Here is a 19480-nt window from a genome sequence, read left to right on the forward strand (position 1 = left end):
GTTCTATTATACGTTCTGGTCAACTCTGCTCAAGTCAGACTGATGGATTATGGAAAACTAGATGAGAATAATCCATTGAGCCATCAACTATCTTGAATAATCAAACCTGAAGAATGATCTGTTCTAGATAAGTTGGCTGGGTCTGAATTCCACATGCCTTCTTTGCCACAGCAAACCCTTCAGCCCCCTGAAAATGCTCTATAGAGAGACTTGGACTCTGCTCAATGGGGGGAGCCACAGTATAAAGCCCAAAAATCAGCTGGAAAGAGCTATGGACATAACCTTTCCTGTTGTAGAAGGAAGATCTACAGGGTATTACAAAATCCCATTTTAGAATGCCACCTAGCAGGCTAAATGAGCCAAACAAATTCACATCTCCTGTTGGGCTAAATAAAAATAATGCAAAGATGTCATGTTTGGTACAGTGTGGGGCAATAAATAGGATCTTGTCATGTCAGCTGTCCAAACCAGCCACATTCACATCATGTAGAGTGAATTAGATGATATGGAAATATAGTGCAGGTTGCCAAACCTGAACATAAAAGAACATAAATCTGGATTGGAATAAGGCAGGAAGGAGTAAGCCTTAACAGTTGTACTGAATCTCTTCCATTACTTGTACTGGACAATTAATACTATTGTAGAGAAATGCATAGAATAAGGGACCACCCATCTTACTGTGAACCTGCCTAGGTACTAAAAATATGTAGGAGAGGCTCTTTTGAAGCTTACATTACCTGTAGAGGCCTATTGGACATGCACAAAAGAGCCTTTTCCTTGGTTACTACAACAGCTATGGAATGATCTTCAAAAACTTACAACTGAGCCCCAACTCTCTTTAAGAAGGGTGTGAAGATGCATCCCATCAATTTAGCCTTTGAATATGTGTAATTTTTATTGTCCCAGATTTTATTGTTTTGCGGTCTTGCTGTCTCAAAATTATCCACTGCCTTGATGACTTTTTAGCAGGTAAGGTCTGTGTGGGCCGAAACTAGGTATTAAAAGCAGTGTGTGGGTATGTAAGATCTCCGAGCTAGAAAGTATCACAAAGAATTGGAATTTAGGGTATGTGTTAAGCATCCAGTCTGGAAGGTGATGTTTTGTGGGTCAGAGCAACCATTAGACCAACTAGGTGGCTGTCTGGGGTGCAGACCTCGGAGGGACACAGAACTGACCTGAGGGGCACAGTTTTATGCAGAAAAGTTTCTTGAAAAAAATGTAATTGATCACAACAATGCTATGGAATACAATTAATTATGAAGTCTTATAAAAAAGTTTTCTATATACTGCACCCCATTCACTTGCAAAAGTTCCACTGGCACCAGCCACTGTGGTATGCCTCCTGGGGTTATAAGTTCTCAAACTCTTGTCCTGAGGGAATTGATGACAAAATTTCCAAAAGAGAAGGCATGCAAAATGAGATCTTGATGTGTCTAGATTTTAACATCACAATGGAATGGGTTTCTAAGGGAGGAGGTTGAGGCCCCATCAGTGAGGGTGTTCAAAGAAAGATTGGACAACCACATGTTGGGGATTACATGAGTGGAGCCGGGGGTCAAGACTAGATGGCCCAGGAGACCTGCTTTCCCCCCCTCTGTTTCTATACAGTACTGATCAGATCATGGAGGACCTCACCCAGTGGATGAATTGAAGGAGTTCATCTTACAAGCATTTTTTGATACTGGTGCTAACCAGAATTTTGTCAAGGACAGGTTCCAGAAATATTGCAGCATTGATGGAGGACATTTTGAGCACCTAGGAGACTAAACATGACCCAGTCAGTACTATATACCCACTTCTGGCCCACCCTATGTAACACTATTGCTCTTGTTCAGGTCTGAGCTAGCCTGCAAGAGAGCCCTTGTGATTCACAGAACAGTAGGGCTGGAAGAGGCCAAGGAGGCCATTGGGTCCAACTTGCTGCTGGTGCAGGGCTCCAGGTCACATCATCCCACTCAGATGACTGTCCACTTTTAGAAACATAGAAACATAGTGAGTCAGAAGGGGTCTCCCAGGCCATCTAGTCTGACCTCCAGCACCAGCCAGCTCCGCTCACGACATGCCCACCATGTGGACGTCCAGCCTATCCTTGAACACTCGCACCGATGGGGCCTCAACGACCTCCCGTGGAAGCCCATTCCACACCCTCGGGGTCCTGACTGTCAGGAAGTGCTTCCTGGCATCCAAATGGAACATTGGCTCCCTGAGCTTTGCTCCATTGGAGCACGTCCTGCCTTCCTCTGCAGGGGAGAACAGGTCTCTACCCATCTCCATGTGACATCCCCTCACATACCTGTATGTCGCCAACATATCCCCTCTGAGTCTCCAGGCTGGAGAAACCCAGTTCCCTCAGTCTCGCCTCATACCCCATCCCCTGCAAACCGGCCACCAACCTTGTGGCCCAACGCTGCACTGACTCCAACCTGGTTATATCCTTTCTGTAATGAGGGGCCCAAAACGGAACACAATACTCCCAAGAGTCGTGTAGAGTGGTAGTAATACCTCTCTTGATCTAGAAGCCACACTTCTGGCTATGCAACCAAGGGTGGCGTTTGCCCTCTTGACCACCGCATCACACTGCTGACTCGGGTTTAGCCTGCAGTCAACCAGTACCCCGAGGTCCCTTTCACAAGTGCTGCTCTCCAGCCACTTGTCACCTAACCTGTACTTATGACACCTATTCCTATGCCCCAAGTGCAAGACCTTGCACTTAGCCACATTGAACACCATCCTGTTGTCTCCTGCCCACTTCCATAGTCTGTCCAGATCCTTTTGGATCTGGAGTACCTGCTCCTCAGTTGTGGCCACTGCTCCAGTTTTGCGTCGAATGTCTCTAATGTGTAAGACACCATGACTTCTTTTGGCAACTGGTTTCACTGTTGTATTTCTCTGATAGTTTTCTCTGGTTGTCTATCCTGAATCTGTTGTGAAAGTTTGTTCTGTGTCCTACACTCAAGAGATGGGTGAGAAGAGGTCTTTCCTCTTTGTGACAGCCTTTGATGTAGTTGTGGACGGCTATCATATCCCCTTGTGGTCTTCTTGAGGCTTAACATGACCAACCCAGCATCCTATCATAGGGCTTAGTTTTCAGCCCCTGGATTATCTTTGTTGCTCTCCTAATACCCTTTCTAGTTTTTCTGCATCTTTTTTAAACCTGGGTGCCCAGAACTGATCACAGTATTCCAGGTGAGTGCAGTGATTAGTGCAGAGTGAAGAACTAGTACATCTTGTTCAGGAAGTGATGCTTCTATTTATGCATTCCAAAATAGGGTGTGCCCTTTTTTTACTGCTGCATTGCATTGCTGGCCTATATTTAGCTGTTCCACAACTCAAAGGTCTTTTTCTTCTTCAGTGCTGTTGAGCTAAGTATTCCTCATCTTGTATCGATGCATTTGGGGGGTTTTTTCCTCATAGGTGGAGAACTTGGCATTTGGCCCTGCTTAATTTCATTCTGTTGCTTTCCGCTCAGCGTTCTAGCTTGCGTGGAGAGAGTTTCAGGAGCTCTCTCCTGACATCTACCTTTATTCACCGCTGAAGATGCCATGTGGAGTTGTAGCTCAACACTTCTGGGAGGATGCCACGGTTCAGGCTGATGGTAAGCTAGCATATAATTAAGCCTTTCACAAGTAGGGCCGTTTCGGAGTACAAGAGTTCTTATGACTTTTTTTAAAAGTAGAAACTTTCATGAATCACCTCGACCGGCAGGCTGGACTTCCACGGCATCAGTTTTTAACGCCGCCTCTTTTCCCATCGAAATGCTCCGAAACAAAGAGGAGAGCGCAGGCGCGCTATGTGACTTGCACTTTTCCGGCTTACTGAAACAGCTGAGAGAAAGCAAATTTTTCATTGGCTGCGCCTGCAAAATAAGACAGCCAATCAGAGAAGTTTCATTGTGAGCGAATAGGCGAGGAGCCTAACGTCTTTTTGAAAGGCGGGGCTGAGAGGTTCACTAGTCTCCGCCTCCTCCGTCCTCCTTGCAGTTGTCTTTAGGCCGTCGGCGAGATTTGTGTTGGTTGCGGCTCGTTTTGTTTGCTATTCTAAACGCTTCGCAGGGAGGAAAAGCGGCGAACCGTCCAACGAGCACCATGACTGTCCCACTCGCCGGACTAGGCTGGACTTCTTGCAACATAGCCACCGCTGGCTGGACTCCAGTGAGAGAAAATTCCACCCTTCCCCTGTCACTGGAGCCCCACTCAGGAGGGAGAATCCCTTTCGCAAAGGGCGGGAAGAGGCGCTAGGGGTTCGAAGTCTCACGTTCCTTGAGATGGGGAGGGCGCCCCTAAAGCAAAGCGGGCTTCCTTCGTTGCTGGCTCATCCCACTGCCCTTCCCGCGCTAATTTTGCAGCTTCTACCTCATGGCCGCAGTCTCCTCACTCACTGTCTAGATGTAGGGCTTTAAAGGGGTAAAGCATGAGTTTGGAGTGAAAAAGGAGAGAATAAGGAAAAGTATTAACTCTCCCGTTTCTCTTACATCCGGAGTTGAAATTCTGGAGTGGAAGTTTTCGGATCCAGGAAATTTTTTATTCTGTTCATAGCCCGTCAAAGAATGGCGTTTAAGACAGACAATAAAGTCCAGGTTAAAACAAACAAACAAAAAAATTACGCATTAAACGTTTCAGTACTAGGTAGTTATAAGGAAGAGCGCTTCTGAGCATATGGAGGATAAAATCCTGTAAGAACGAAGGGGGAAACAAGCAGCCCCCTTAGGAGTTTTAGAGCAGAGGGGATGTTCAGTGCATGGATTGTGGTAGTTGAGTGGCTTTAGCAAGCTCCTTGCTTTGTTCTATGAGCTAGGTGCTGCTGCTTCTCTCTCTTTTTGTGGTTCTGTTCTGAATTTCTTTCGCTTCGGTCTGAAAGAACAGAATTGCATGCTCAAGTTCACTGTAATTCGCTAATTTCATTGATTGATCATCTCTGTCAAAGGACATAGAGTGCTAACCAACCTCAAATATCAACTTCCTGTCTGTAGTGATAGAAAAGCAGTTTGAATAAGGATATACTACATTACCTTCAGATCATACTAATATGTGGATTAATTATTTCTAAATTCCCGTTTAAACTGTTTTGCATGCTTAGAGTTGGTGAATGGTTTGGAAAGCACTTGATGTAATGCTCTAATATTAATCGTCATCTCATACTTGGGACCATTGTTTGGGAGGGTAATGGTTGTGAATTTCTTTGAGAAAATGTGGAATATAAATCTGACAAATGCTCGAAAAGATAATGGGCAGGCTTACATGATGTGGGAAACCTGGGGTAGATTAAAAGCTACTGTATGTGGCTGCTTAGCCTGTGCCTCCAGACTTCCTGGCAAGTGATCAGGCACAGTGGAAGGTCCTGAAGGACTTCCTCCCACAGATATCTTAGGGTATGCCACAGAAGTACCAAGGTTTTTCCACTTCTCTGCCCCACTTTTCATTGGGAGTATGGAATGGGTGAGCAGGGATTGTTCAAAGCCCTCACCCAAACTTATATGTAGTCCTTCTGAACTGTGCTCCGGGTAGTCAGTGCTATTGCTGACCTTGGTAGATGTAGCTAACTCAAGCTGCCTTTGTCAAGATCAGCAGCAGTGCTATCCTGCTGTGCTCCTCTCATCTGGTACTGTACTTGGTGAAGGGAACCAAGCCACAGTATGTGTGCCTTCTGTCTCCTGCCTGGCACCGTGGCTGCTCAGCAATGGCACCAGAAAGTGGTGGGGTGCAAGGGGCCATGGCAGATAGCTGTCACTGGTTCTTGCCCATAGCTGCTTGGTTAGACAATTTCTTCCTGTTCGTGCCAAGCAACTCTGCAGTAGCTTAGGCCAGCTGTGGGCTTATTGTGTTTTCTGGGTTTGGATGGCATGATAGGCCCATGTATAGCTACAAAAGCTCAGAACAAACTGTGGCCCCAGGTGGATTATAAACTCAGTTGTAAACCCAAGTGACATACTCTGTCATGGAAACCTAGTCACTATTTGGCCAGTCCTCTAATACATAAGAAGGGTCCTGCTGGATCATAGTAGGGGCCCATTAGGCCAGAATCCTATTTCCCACAATGGCCAGCCAAATGCCTCCAGCACACTGATAAGACCTGTGAAAAGGGATGGAACAAACTCAGTAGCTGGCCAAACTACAAGTTGTTCCCTGGGACATCCTCTCTAAAATAATATCCACATCTGATAAAACATGCTAGAAGTGTTCAAAGTGCTTTTTTTGCAGCAGTCCTTGCAACACTTCTTTAAAGTAGGACACCAATCACCCCATTTTGCAGGCCTGGCTTACCTAAAAAAATACTTCTGAGTTCATGGGTGTACTTTCAACTGGAGCCATCTCAGATCACACTCATAGGCACTCTGTTCATAAGCATGTCACCTGCAGCCTCTGTTTCCCTGTTTGCAAAATACAGCTTCTAAGTCATCTGCCTCACAAGCATTCTAGGGACAAACTAGATAAAACATGTAGTATTTCAAAAGTACTAAAAAGTATTCTTATACTGATGCAAACATATTTTATACAAGTAGTGCAAGCCAGATGCATAATTATCTTCTTCCTACCCACTCAGGAAGGCTGGGAACTTATTGCAGCTGGGCCAAATTCTGAGGTGTGGAAACAGCAGTATTAGTTGTGCTTACAGATGTTGGTAATTTTAATGTACTATGTTATATCCTTGAAATACACACTCAACTGGCATTGTAGATTAGGATCATTGTAATTAGGATCATGAGATCATGTTATTATATAATGCTTGTCTTGAAAAGCAGATTGAACTTAGCTTATTTGTTATTAAACTGTTGATAACCATATCACCACTGATTAGTAATAATTATCTGAAGGACCTCTGTCTTAGTTTCAGTCAGTTACCAGCCTTATATCAGCTCTAGAACATTGCTGCAGGATAGAGGTTTTATTTTGAACTGGTTTGGCTACTGTATGCCCTGACTTGCTCATTCAGTCCTTACTTTGCTGTGTACTGGTGCTCTCATGTAGGTCCAAGACAAGAGATCAAAAACTTTTGACCGGTTTGCTTCTTGCCCTAGCTATTGTTCATACCCTTCATCATTTGCTTGTATCATTGTGCCATTTAATAAAAGATCCCTCAGAATAAGGACTATTTAAGAGGAATATATATATATATTCCTTGAAACATGGAGTGACATTTTGAGGCATTGTGGGTCTTGTAATTTAAAACTTGCTTTTCTCCTTGCTATTCATATGAAAACAAATCAATTCTTATTTTCTAAGTGACATAGAACAATAAAATGCCCTTCCCTGGGTGCCCTCTCTGAAGGAGATTAGGAAGGTGACTACCCGGAAAAGGACCTTCTCTGTGGTGGCACCCCAATTGTGGAATTCACTCCCCAGAAAGGTTTGCCTGATGCCGTCACTTCATTCTTTTTGGTGCCAGGCCAAAACCTTTTTATTTTCTCCATGTTTTAAGACCTGACTGTTTTAATTGGGGTTTTATTATTAGCTGAATTTTAGGATGCTATGTTTTAATTTTTTTCTTACATTTTGTATTGTTAAACTGTCCTGAGATTTTGGTAACAGGACAGTCTACAAAAGTTTTAAATACATAAATAAAACTCAGAGGAGAATTTCCTTTGTGTGAAACCTATTTATTCAAAATCCTATTTGGACATTATGCATGCACATGGATTTCATAACCTGCATTGTCTCAACAGCTACTACAACCCACCTAGAGGTGCTTCCAAGGCCACCTGCTAGTTGCTGAGTTTACATCTGGGAATTGCTTGCACCAGATACTTTGCTATGTGAGAGGAAAATTCAAGAATATCAGTTAATATTAGACTTCAAGGACTGAGAACTTGGAGAATGGCTGTAACTGAGTGTTAGACCACACACTTTGCATGCAAAAAGTCCTAGGTTCCATCCTCAGCATCTCAAGTAAAGACTGAGAGAGATTCCTGCCTGAAACTTTGAGAGCTACTGCCAGCTGGAGCACTACAGAGGGTTAGATGAACAAGTATAAGGTAATTTTCTAAGGTAATTTGTAAACGTCCTCCTTTCTCTGTCCATAGATCGTATCCACTATAGAAGGAACATCTGGCAACTTTGGAAAGGGATTTGCACAGAAGTCTGCATACTACTTATGCTACGCTTTGGTTAAAAACAGTATGGTAAGAAGGCTATGCACGCAAGTTAATTCAGTACGGTAGGGGTATGGACTGTCTTTCAGCCAAATTCCATTTTGGAGAGGCTTTTGGGATGGGGGTACATTCCAGTGGGAGCAGGGGTGAAAGGTGCCAGAATATTTTAGTTTAAAGCTCTTACACTGAGTAAGCTTTAGGAGAGGCTTTTCAGTCCTTTAGAATAGGGAAAAACCCATACAATAGGTGGGAGACCACCAAATAATTCACAGTCAGGGAAAGGGGACAAACTGTGATGCAGGAGGACTGGGTTTGAATGATGGGCCTGAAGTCCTCCAACACTACTTTATGAAGGCTGCTTCTTTTCAGAACCCCTCAGAAGAGGTAATATATGATGTGACAATCCTGCCTGAGAAATCACCTCTACCTTCTGGATACAGTTACATTAAAGAATTTTTGGATCCAAGTGAGTCTGCCTGTTCATTTTTCTGTTTTGTTTTTAAAATCTGTTAACATCCAGTTCCTCAGTGCAAATTGACATTTGGCCCGCTTGTTGGTAACCTGTGGCTTGTAGCTCAGGCCAGTGTGGAACTTTAATAAGTAATGTGTACAATTGATATGTCATAGAAGCCTGTATTGCAGAGTTATATATCTGGTGGTTATTAATTGGGTGGTAAATCATAACAAAGGTAACAAAATGCAATCAATGGATACATGAAACTCAAAAATCCCAGGATTTCTCTGGAGGCAATGATAGATTTGGAAGATGCTGTGAGGGGTCATTTAGTACCTTGTCACTGTGACAGAAGGTTATGTTCCAAAAATTTGTGGTGGGCTGCCATACGATAGCTCCTCTTCGATCCTATTGCCATTCTTTTTTCTCTCTCGAACTCCTTTTGTCATTTTGACATGGAATAACTTTGTGTATCCTTACTTTTTAGAACAATTTTTTGCAACTTAAGGTTTTTTTCTTTTCTCTTCGCGCCCCTGCCCCCAGCCACTTATGTCAAGGACAAGAAAGAACATTTCGGAGATCTTTGTTAATGCTCTCAAATTGCTTCTGTTTTTATAACAAATGTTGACTACTCCTGACCTATTTTTGAATAATCCTTTAAAGAGTCTGGCCCAGACTCCTGTAAACCTCCAAGTTGGAAGAGTCCATAATTTCTCAGCAGTTTGTACAATGCTGATATCTGCCAAATGTATTTATTTAGTTCTATCTACATGGCAATTTGCAGAGAACAGGTTTGACAGGCCTCTTCCTGAAGGCACTTAAACTTTAAAAATAGACATAGGAAAAGAGGAAGTGGTGGGTGGGTGGAGTCAAGGGTAAACTATGGAAGAATATTTCTGTTTGTAAGTGAAGTGAAAGCATAATCTCAGAGTTATTCCATTGTTTTGTAGCAGGATGTTATGGCCAAATGTTACACAGCTGGTTGGCAATAGGCCAAGTTGGATGTGGGACTTGAAGTTGTTTTCAGCTCCTTTTGTAACATTTGTGAACATCTGATTACTCAGAGGTCAAATAACCAGTCACTTTAAAAAAAATTGGTTGATTGACAGATTGCGCATTTACCAAGAATCAAGTGGTTTCATGAGTCATAAAACTGATCAAGCAAGCTAATGTGACCTGATCTTGTGATGTTATGTTTGAATAATTTGCTCCTGCCTTAACTGTGAGAACATTAAGCATGGACCTCTTCGTACAAATGTAGAATGGTAACACTGGGCTGTGGCGGAATCTCTCTTTTCCTGTGAGGCAGTAGCTCTGCATACCATTCAGGTCATTAATATGCCTGTTATATTTTTGTGTTCACAGTTTCTTTACAGTACTTGCACCAACTTGCACACCAGTTTTTACAGTACTTGCACCAACTTCTCATGCACCAAAACTTTTCCTCTACTCATGATCAAACTCCTTTCCTGCCAAATTTTCCCAAAGGCATTTGCTAGCCCAAATACATCCCAATGCCACATCCGTTTTTAGAAATTGATGTACAAGAGCCTTAGCTCCCCAAAGGCTCCTTTCATGGAGTCTCTGGATTACTTGCCTAGCTAGTCCCTTAGATAGCCATTCTCAGCCATCAGACATTACCCATCTTGCAGAGTCTAGATTCTTCTCCATTCCCAGTTCCTTCTTACAATTTCAGGGCTCACTTCAGAGCCCATAACTCACAAATTTGGGCTGATAAGGAGAACACTCTCCCACTGTCCCTCACCTGGTTCCCTTTTATTACTTTGTATCCATGATGCCTTTCCCCTTTAGTTTCTAGAGCCACTAATTCTATACAATCATAAACTTTCCTTTAGCACTCTTCTCCACAGGGCACCTGAGCCCTTCAAGAGGAGATGTGTAGCATCATTTGCACATAATTCCAAGTTGAATAAAAACATAGAAACAAAGTGAGTCAGAAAGGGGTCCTCCCCTGGTCATCTAGTCTGACCCCCTGGTTTCAGCCAACTCTGTTTCTATAATCCACAACATGTGGTTGTCCAAACGGCTTCACTGATAGGCCTCAACCACCTCCCATGAAACCCATCCCATTCTCTAGGGGTTTCTGACCCTCGGAGAGTATCTTCTGACATTTAACCTGAAACCTAGTTCCAGGATGTTTTCTTGGAATGCAGCCTGCCCTTCAGGCATTAGTCCAATTAGTGCTTTGAAACAAGCTTATCACCTTTTCAGAATCCTCTGGAAAAACTAGGATTCTGATTCTTCTAATTACGCAACTCAGAGGTGGCCAATGGTTGTTAAACACACACAAAAACAAACACAAACCCAGGCAGAACCTGTCACAGTGGCATCTGCCCTTTCTTGCTGTTAAGTTATGGCCTGCTCACTCTCGAGCCCAGTGCAATAAATTCTTGCAGGGAGAGGCATCATGCCCCTGCCCACTTCTTTCTCCCTTTTTCTCCACAAAGTGTTCCAGTTTTCCTTCCAGGCCTCACAAGCACCAGCTGCCTGTGGTTTTAGAGATAAATCAGTATTGGTCCTCCTCATTAACTTCGTCTCTACCTTCCCTCCAACACCTTCTACCAAAAATCGCAGTCCGGCTAGGAAATCTCTCCCTGCCAAGTTACAAATTTCCTCCCCCAGTACAAAATCACACCACACAACGGTTGCACCATGCTCATATTTTACCTGAGCAGGTTCAAATATTTTTGCTTCTACCAGATTACCTCCCACTCCTTGAGCCATCAGGAGCCATCCCTTTTCCCAATTTCATTCCATCTGGAATCATATTCATTGTGGAGCAGGTAGCTCCAGACCCTTTCCCAAAATACCATGCCTTTCCCAAATGGTCCCACTTTCAAATTTATCAAAGGTTCCCAGTGGGTCCTCCTAAAAGGATACCCCTGACCTTCCTAATTTTGTCCATATTCATGAGAGAAATCAACCTCTCCTCTCCCCTCAGCTCACTCAGGGTACTCTCATTTAAAGTGCCCCACCTTTCCACATTGATAGCATCCTGCGCTTAATCTTTCATTCATTTGCCCCCTCCTATGTGTGGGCTGAAGTCCCCTTCCTCGACTTCATCCTCTACCTGACTTACTCCGATTTCTTCTTTTGGTTGTAGGGCATAGATTCCTACAGAGGCTGCTTGTAACCAACAATCAGCATAGTCAGATTCTTCTTGAGAGAAAGCGTCCTTATTATTTACATAAATGTTTAGGGCCTGACATAACCATCTCTCATCTGCTTCAAATTGAAGCCAGAATATTGCTGGGGGGCCAAATACTAATTTTTTCTCTACTTTTTCCCGGGGTGTAGGAAAATCCTTCCCAATGTTTCAACATCCGTCCCAGAGGACTGTTGGGAGGATTTTGGGGTAATTTGTCCCATTCTTGCCCTCCTTGGGCTTGGCTTTTGAGCCTGAGGATCCCATGCCTATCTTTCAGATCTCTTAGTCCCTAGTAGGTCAGGAGTGGAACCTGTTCTCGTCCCTAGTGGACTTAACACTCGCTAGTGACCCTCAATAATTTTCCTGAGGCTTCCAGTCAGTCAACCAATGCATCCACTTTGTCCTTCTCCGGCCGTCCTCCTCACGGAGGATAGGAACCGCGGGTCCAGACTCCACACTCGCTTCGTATTCCTTTGTACATCTCAATCTCTCTCAAGCCTCACAAGGGGTTCTCCCTCCTTCCCCAGAGGTTTCCTCCCCACTGTTCACCACCAAGGTAGTACTGGGAGTCCCACTCGCTTCTTACCTTGGTCTGTGCACAGAGTTGCCTGGTGACCGCGGCGTTGGCTCCTACCCGTTGGTCCCACCAACAGAGCCCCTTCCCGGCTGCTTCTCTTTGTCCCCGTATTTCGTCCAAAATTTTAAATAGAGCTGCGCCTAGGTGGTCCCTTCACCTGACCTAGACCGCCGAAATCGGCAGGACATGTCTCCCTGGTGCAGGCTGGAGAAATACCTAGGACGAGCCACTATCCCAGATGAGCCCCCAGTTGTAAGGAATGAAATCCAAGTAAAGACGATACAGGAGGCAAAGTACCAAGCAGCAACAGGTTTAAAACGTTCTGGCCAGACCAGGCACTCACCCCAAAGGTAGTGCACTGGAGGAGCAGTTTACACAGCCTTTTATTCCCTACTTCACACGCAAAGTCCCTGCCTCCTTTCTCCCATTGGCTGGGATACTGGGAATTCACACTCTTCTCTGTCCGCCTTCATCATACTACTCCTTGGTATGTTACCCCCACCTGCTCATACGTCTCATGTTCATGTTAATAACCCTCTGAGTCATAGTAGGAGGCACCACTAATATGCATTAGCTACTTAGGCAGCCATACTTTGGGTTCTAAGTTCAAAAGTTTAATGCCATGTCTACCAATTACATCTTGTAGTCTATTAGTTTGTGTTAATCACAATAACTTTATTAATCATTAAGTGATCTGTATAGCTTTACCTGTTCCAGTCTGTTAATCACAATACCTTTATTAATCACTAAGTGATCCATAGCTTTACCTGTTCTAGTTTGTTAGTCACAGTAATCTTCTACTGCTCACAGGTCATTAATATGCCTTTTATATTTTTGTGTTCATCTTATTGAGGGATGTTCTTTCCATAACTTCCCTTTGACCACAACTGTCCTTAAATGAGCTTATATCCATGTTGCAAACAGCCAGTGTGGTACAATGGTTAAAGTGTTAGATTGGGATTAGAAGTTGTGGAGTCTAGTCTCTGCACAGCCATAAAGCTCACTGGGTGACGTTGGACTAGTCACTGACTCTCAGTGAGGTTAAAAGGGAGAAAAGGATTATGTAAGCAATCCTGAGTTCCTTACAGGAAAAAAGTAGCAGGAAGAGAATAGTGATAATGATAATGTTGGCTGGCTTCCTGTGATTCATTTGGCAAAAGGATGCATGTGCTAGTTTGATTAGTTCAGAACACTTCAGACACCTGCATTTTAGAGCAGGGGAGAAAAAATCTTGTATACCAAAGCAACAGTGTCAATTTGTGGCATTATGTATTACAAATTCCACAGCGAGATTTAGAAATATACTTTGACAGCTGAATGCGGAGTCTAAGGTTAGGGTTAGGGTCATGCTGCAGGTAGTTTGCCACTTTTGCATTAGATCATCAGGTGAATTTGAATGTGGATGCAAACTAGGCTCTGCAGTCTAGCATGATTGAAGTGGGCCTGGGGTATTATGTTGGTAACAGCCCATACATCGAGATACAGAACCTTAGGCCTGGGTTCCAAATTGGCAGTCTCCAGAAAACCATATCTTCCACTCCTTTCACCAGTTCTTAGGTGCTTTTCTGGCTTTTGCGCAGGTTTTCTCTATACTGCAAGGTTGAAATGCTTTCCTTAAGGCCCAATTACTGGCATTCTAAGCACCAGCAGGTCGTGGGGGTTTGTATTTGTATTTTTCTCCTAACCTTTTGCCATTCTGATCCCACTGCTGAGAGCTTCTCTGAAAGAGAATTAAGCCTTTGGGCTGCAAGAGGTTCCATATCCCTGTTATACCTTTCCTTGGCCTCATAACACAACTTTTGTGTAGATGAAGGCAAGATAGTCTTATTATTCTGTTGCCCTTTGAGTGCAAGTTCCTGTTTCTGCCTTCGGCTGCAGAAGTCTCCATCTCCAAGAAGAAGAGGCTGTGTGTCAAGCTGATTCCATTGGGTGCAGCAGAAACTGCTGTGACTGACATCGTGCTCAGCAGCAAGAGCAAAGTGGTCCCACACTACATGCGCATAGGGTGAGGTGCTCTTATCCCTGCCCCTTCTTATGTTGCTACAGCCCTTTTTTGACCGACCTAGTGTGGTTTGTTTTTTGTATTCCTTCTAGGGAAATGAGTGGATTTGCACTTTGGTGTAAAAAGGAGCATGTTCTCAAGCCAAAACCCCTCCCTAGGCCACGCAACTTCAGTCTAGAAATGAAGCAGCTTTCCCTGGAGTCAAAAAAGTAAGTCTTAGAGATTTTCATGTTTATAGATTCTCTCTACCTGTTCTCCCAAGTGTTAAGAGTCCAAGGGTCCATAACACACCCTGGCTTCCTTGTTCCAATAACATGCATTTTTAGATAGTACGGAGTGCAGAAATGACTGGGCAGTAGTAAGAGCTGTTCATCTCCTCTCAGTTGCTTACAGTTTATTCTAGTATTTCAGCAAATGTAGTTCATTGATAGTAGCTGGATTAGGTCATTAAATCCCCATGCCATACTTTTGTCTATCAGTTTGAAGAATGCTTGGAGTTTTAAACAAACTTGTGTGCCAGTTCCTGGTTTCTTCTTTTCTGAAGGAGGCCAATGATCAGTGCCTGCCAGGGTCTCTCAGTCTAGTCCTTGGAGCTGTGGGGACAGAGTCTTAATTGTGACATGATACTTTCTGTAGATTTCTAAGGCTTAGCATGATGGTGAGAATAAGCCCCTCATCTACACCCTAACTCTGGGATGTGTCCACATGCTCAGTGGAAGGTTTGGGAAGTTACTTGTCCTTCTCTAAACCTGGGAAAAGGATGGGGATCTCACTAGAAATAAAAAAGTAGTAGTAGATCTGTGCACGTGTTTAAACATGCAACTCAAATGAGGTTGGAAGAGCTATGAGGAAAGCAGATTCCGAGGACTCAAAATTGCAGCTTTGTCTGGCGCTCAGAATCTGCTGGTAGACTTTGTAAGAGTTCTTGTGAACCACTTACCAATTTGATCCTTTCAGTGCAGACCTTCCCGCAGAAAACCCCACAGCTCCATCTGTTCCCAAAGGACAAGCTGCTCTTAAGCGACATGAGTCCATATATGAAAGTTCAAACGTCTATGGCATCTCAGGTAGGTATCACTAAATTTTAGGTTGAACCAGTAAAATCATGCCTTTCCCATTTACACATGGCTTTGGAATAGTGTCATTCTGAGCTATGTTTACTGTTCCTCAGTCCTTCTCCATTCCTTCAGCTCTGTCCCTGCTTTCATAGGATGCCACTGCGGCCTTACATGTTGTTTCTTGAGGTCTGATGCAGTTGGTTTGTGGTACCCCTTGAACAGTGAGGCACAGTGTAAGACTTTGTCATGTGTCGATGGTGTGGTAACACTGTCCTAATTTTTCCATTAGGTTTACTAAAGATTTTTACATAGCCATCTGTACCAGCATGATGTGGTGGTGAGAGTGTTGGACAGGGCACTTAGGAGAATTGGGTTCTTGTCCCCACCCAGCCATTAAGTTCACTGGGTGACTTTGGACCAAACTTACCTCACATGGTTGTTGTGACAATTACATGGAGCTATGTAAGTTGCCTTTGGTTCCTCGTAAGACAACAAGGTGATATAAATGCAATGTAGTAATAGTAATAGTAGTAAACTTCTTTTTCCTCTTTAGCCATGGATGGTGTTCCTTTCACCCTGCACCCTAGGTTTGAGAACAGCACCACTAGAGGCAGTAACGTAAGTATTCTTCTCACTTACAAGCATGTTGCTGGTATATGTGCTAGAATTTCAGTAGTAATCTAGTCATTCTCATTTAGCAAGGGATGGAACAAGGGAAGGGTTAACTTCTGCTTATGTGGAAGGTAGAGCCAAGCAGGTCAGGCTTGCATCTACCATCTCAGACTTGGTTCTGTCTTCCATACGAGCGTAGGGTTAAGCAGTAGCTCTCAAGGGAAATTTTGGAAGCATTCAGTTTTCCTTGTAGTTTTTTTAGTTTGTTATTCAGATTTCTGACATGTGCTTAGACAAAGTTGCACGTTGCTTCCTGTTTGTTGGGCTCTGTAATTTGCCACATTGCCACTGCTGCTTAAAAAAAGTTTTGTTCAAATAAGGCAGAACTAGAAATAGTTAACCCCATCCTAATTGTTCTTTGATGGGCATACTTGGTTTTCCCTGTACTGGTTTCCCCACATACCATGGTGCTACCCAATCTAAGGAATGTATGCAGATCTGCAAGTCACACACTGTTCCTTATTTCAGCTTTTTTCATCATCCCAGAAAAGGAGGAACATCCAGGTGCAGCTCTTCATATCTGAGTTTTTCAGGACTGGGTAGAGCTAGTGCTCTGGTGAAGTTTGGTACTTCTGCCCCTAAGTGACAGGAAAGCCCATGTGTGGCAGTGTTCATACCCACCATGCCCATGGTGTTGGACCCTCTATGATAGCCAAAGGCCTGTGTGATTCAACAGCATTTTAAAGGTGGTGACTGGGCCCCTTTTGAGATGGATGGTTAATTCAGCTAAAGGATCTTTTTCTCCCAAATCCTTCTGTCAGCTGAAGCAAGACTAGCAGCTGAGACAGGCTGTTCCACTTTTGCTCCAATTGGCCTTTCCTGCCTGCTCTGCTCCTTCACTGACCAGATCACCACTTTGTGTTGAGTCCAGGTTTGTTGCCTTTGTGTTGGGTGAAGCATTGGGCAAAAACCTGGTGTGGAACATGGCAAGACAGTGGGGCTGGCTTATCAGTTACCATTACACATGTACCAGTGGGGTACTTAATTGCCTGTTTGCTTCCTTTGCCTGGTTCAGTGAGATCGATAATAAGGTTTCCTGAAGAGAATAGGAACGAAGTCATGTGGGGAAAGTTTATTTACTTGTGACAATACTGGTGGTGAGGTGAAGAGTTTTTGGAAGTTAAGGTGTGGGGGAATAAATTGGAATATTTGCTTTTTATTTTCCAGGCCTATTTGTTCTTTAAAAACTTCCATATCAAATCTCTTGCTGACATTGATAAAGAGGTAAGTGGGAGTACTTCATGTACATGTTTAACAGTCCTGTACAGAATGCTGGTCCATTTAGTCCAGTGTTTACTGATTGGTGGTGGTTCTTGGGCACAGCATATTTCCAGCACTGTTGTTTGAACTCCACTAGGAAGAAACTTGAGCATAGAACCTTCTACATGCCAAATATGTGCTATGCTTTTCCACTTTTGTGAGTATGATGCTGCTGTCTGTTTATAAAGGCTGTTTTGTTTTGCTTTCAGTATGACTACGGGTTTGTAGCTGAAAAAACTGCAGTTGCCCGACTCCCACCCAGCATCTCCTAGCATCAAGAATTTCTTGCAGAAAGAAGGTGCATTTTGCCATTGAGGCCCTTATGCCAATGGGCAGACAGCTAACTTTGCTGATGTGATGAAAAATCTCTGGTGAAAGGAACAAATTTTCTGGGGGTAGCTGAAAGACTTTAAATTATAATCTTACCTGTTGGAAGTCAGAGTTCCCAGCGCTATATTTTGTTATGAACTAATTTTTTGTACATACTTTCCCCAACATACTGTCATTTTCTATGCAAAGCACTACTTTTTAAAATAGACTTTTGTGGGCAGAGTTATTCCTGTACTTATTTGTGGCTTTTTCGAGTGTCATGTGTTTGAATATGCATTGCCAGCACACAGAAGAGAAACTTTCATGGAGATAGGAAACAAATATTAATTAAAGAAGAAATGATATGTTTGTTCCACCTCATGTCTCCTCTTAAAAGAACTAAGGATTAATTCTCTCCTCAAGACACAGTAGAGGAAAAACGGGGAATTCATTATGCTCAGAAAATGCCAACCATATTTCAAAATGCATTGATTGCCATTTAATTACCAAATCCCATGACCACCTGTCCAGGAGTGTTGGGGCAGTACAAAAGTCAACAGTTGCTGCCATGTTTGGCAGACATGTTAAAGTTAATGTCACCTCTTGCACAGCCTTTGTTGTGATTTCCAGAGTGACACAATGGGAAGTTGCCTGCTGGTTGTTCCGTTGTGTCTTCATCACTTCCACCAGAGGAGGGGATCCACCTCAAGAAGGCACTTTGAGCTTTGTGCTGCCCAAAAGGAACTGCAGGACCCTGTCTATGAGTAGAGCAGTGAAGAAGTTGGCCAGCAGAACTAGAGTGATCACTAGTTTAAACTGAAACAAAAGAACAAGAGCAGGGTGAGTGCATATGTCCTTTGCTTACTTCATTCAGTCCTATTTTGTTGTAAAGTCCTGGAGCGGGGTGAGAATTTTTCCACACTGCCTTGATTTGACAGAAATCCATTTAGTGCAAAGTAGACAATTAATAGTGACAATATTACTACATATGTCATTAGATTACAACATGGTAAATAATAGCAGTCATGCATTGTGGATGGAGAAATCTTCAAGATCAGGTGAAATGTGTTTCTTTCTAGTGCTGAACCTTTGATTTCTGCTCCAAGTAAGGTGAAAGATAATGTTCACATATATGCTAAGGCTTATAGTGATTCCTACCAACAGGTAATGCAAACATACAGTACCAAATTTTTCATTCTGGGAAGCATCAGGAAATAAGTTATAGTAGACAAGTTTTACAGTACCTGTGTAACCTAAGCTCTGTGATGTGACAGATTTTTAACTCCATCAAATACAGAAAATGGACATTGTTTTATTCTGAGACAGAAATTAAAATGTTCTACCCAACAACTGGCAAGCCACACAATCTTAAAAGGCTTTGAGATATTTCGTCTAACCCTCACTCTTGCCTAGAATCCTCTCATCTATACATTGTATAGATCCATTCATTTCTTAATTGTTCCTTATCTCTGACATACTTCTGCACTGTAGGGAGCATGGACACTACTTGAACAGTGACTGATTCTCATGTAAAAACCTCTTGTTGCAAGGGAGTGTATTTTAGCCATGGCCCTTAAGTAGCAGCATGCTTGTTCAAAAAATAGTACAAAATAGAATTAAAAGTGGATTCTAAACCATAGCACGTACACTTTAAGTCATCTGCTTTGCTGGGAAGGATAATTTACTCTAAATAGTAGAGGCCTAAAAAAATTAAATCTATTTGTGGTAGAGAAAGCTGTGGTCTCAGAACATAATACAATATTTCTTCTAAATATTTGAGTAGCTGACAGTTTAATAGTTGCCCCAAACCTGGCAACAAGACAGCCATTTTTTTGTTCTCAGTAAAACCCTACATTAGACAGAAAAAGATGTCTGTAAACTGTATGTAGCCTG

General features: G+C 43.1%; 2 protein-coding genes and 1 long non-coding RNA gene across 5 annotated transcripts in view; 2 read left to right on the top strand and 1 right to left on the bottom strand.

The window, feature by feature from the left end:
• Positions 1–3454: 3454 nt before the first annotated feature.
• Positions 3455–18937, top strand: MVB12A (multivesicular body subunit 12A). 2 transcript variants are annotated; one of them, XM_044431102.1, is made up of 9 exons: positions 3455–3595; positions 8018–8116; positions 8456–8552; positions 14165–14291; positions 14381–14497; positions 15246–15355; positions 15900–15964; positions 17186–17242; positions 17488–18937. In XM_044431102.1, the coding sequence occupies exons 1-9, from the start codon at positions 3575–3577 to the stop codon at positions 17548–17550; spliced, it is 756 nt and encodes a 251-aa protein (XP_044287037.1). In that variant the 5' UTR covers positions 3455–3574; the 3' UTR covers positions 17551–18937. The 2 variants fall into 2 exon arrangements, with proteins under 2 accessions (XP_044287037.1, XP_044287036.1); XM_044431101.1 differs by lacking the exon at positions 3455–3595 and adding an exon at positions 3981–4151.
• LOC123023957 lies at positions 8564–12704 on the top strand. Its single transcript, XR_006414836.1, has 3 exons — positions 8564–10536; positions 12537–12538; positions 12694–12704. It is a non-coding gene; the product is annotated as an uncharacterized LOC123023957 (long non-coding RNA).
• ATP13A1 (ATPase 13A1) overlaps positions 18064–19480 on the bottom strand; it is a 46139-nt gene continuing 44722 nt past the window's right edge. For both annotated transcript variants that reach the window (XM_044431100.1, XM_044431099.1), the window contains exon 26: positions 18064–18403. In XM_044431100.1, coding sequence (XP_044287035.1) covers positions 18293–18403 — 111 coding nt within the window. In that variant the 3' untranslated portion in view covers positions 18064–18292. The remainder of the gene's footprint in view (positions 18404–19480) is intronic.

This window comes from Varanus komodoensis, unplaced genomic scaffold (genome assembly GCF_004798865.1).
Source record: "Varanus komodoensis strain SLA01 unplaced genomic scaffold, ASM479886v1 scaffold22, whole genome shotgun sequence".
NCBI classification, from domain to species: Eukaryota; Metazoa; Chordata; class Lepidosauria; order Squamata; family Varanidae; genus Varanus; species Varanus komodoensis.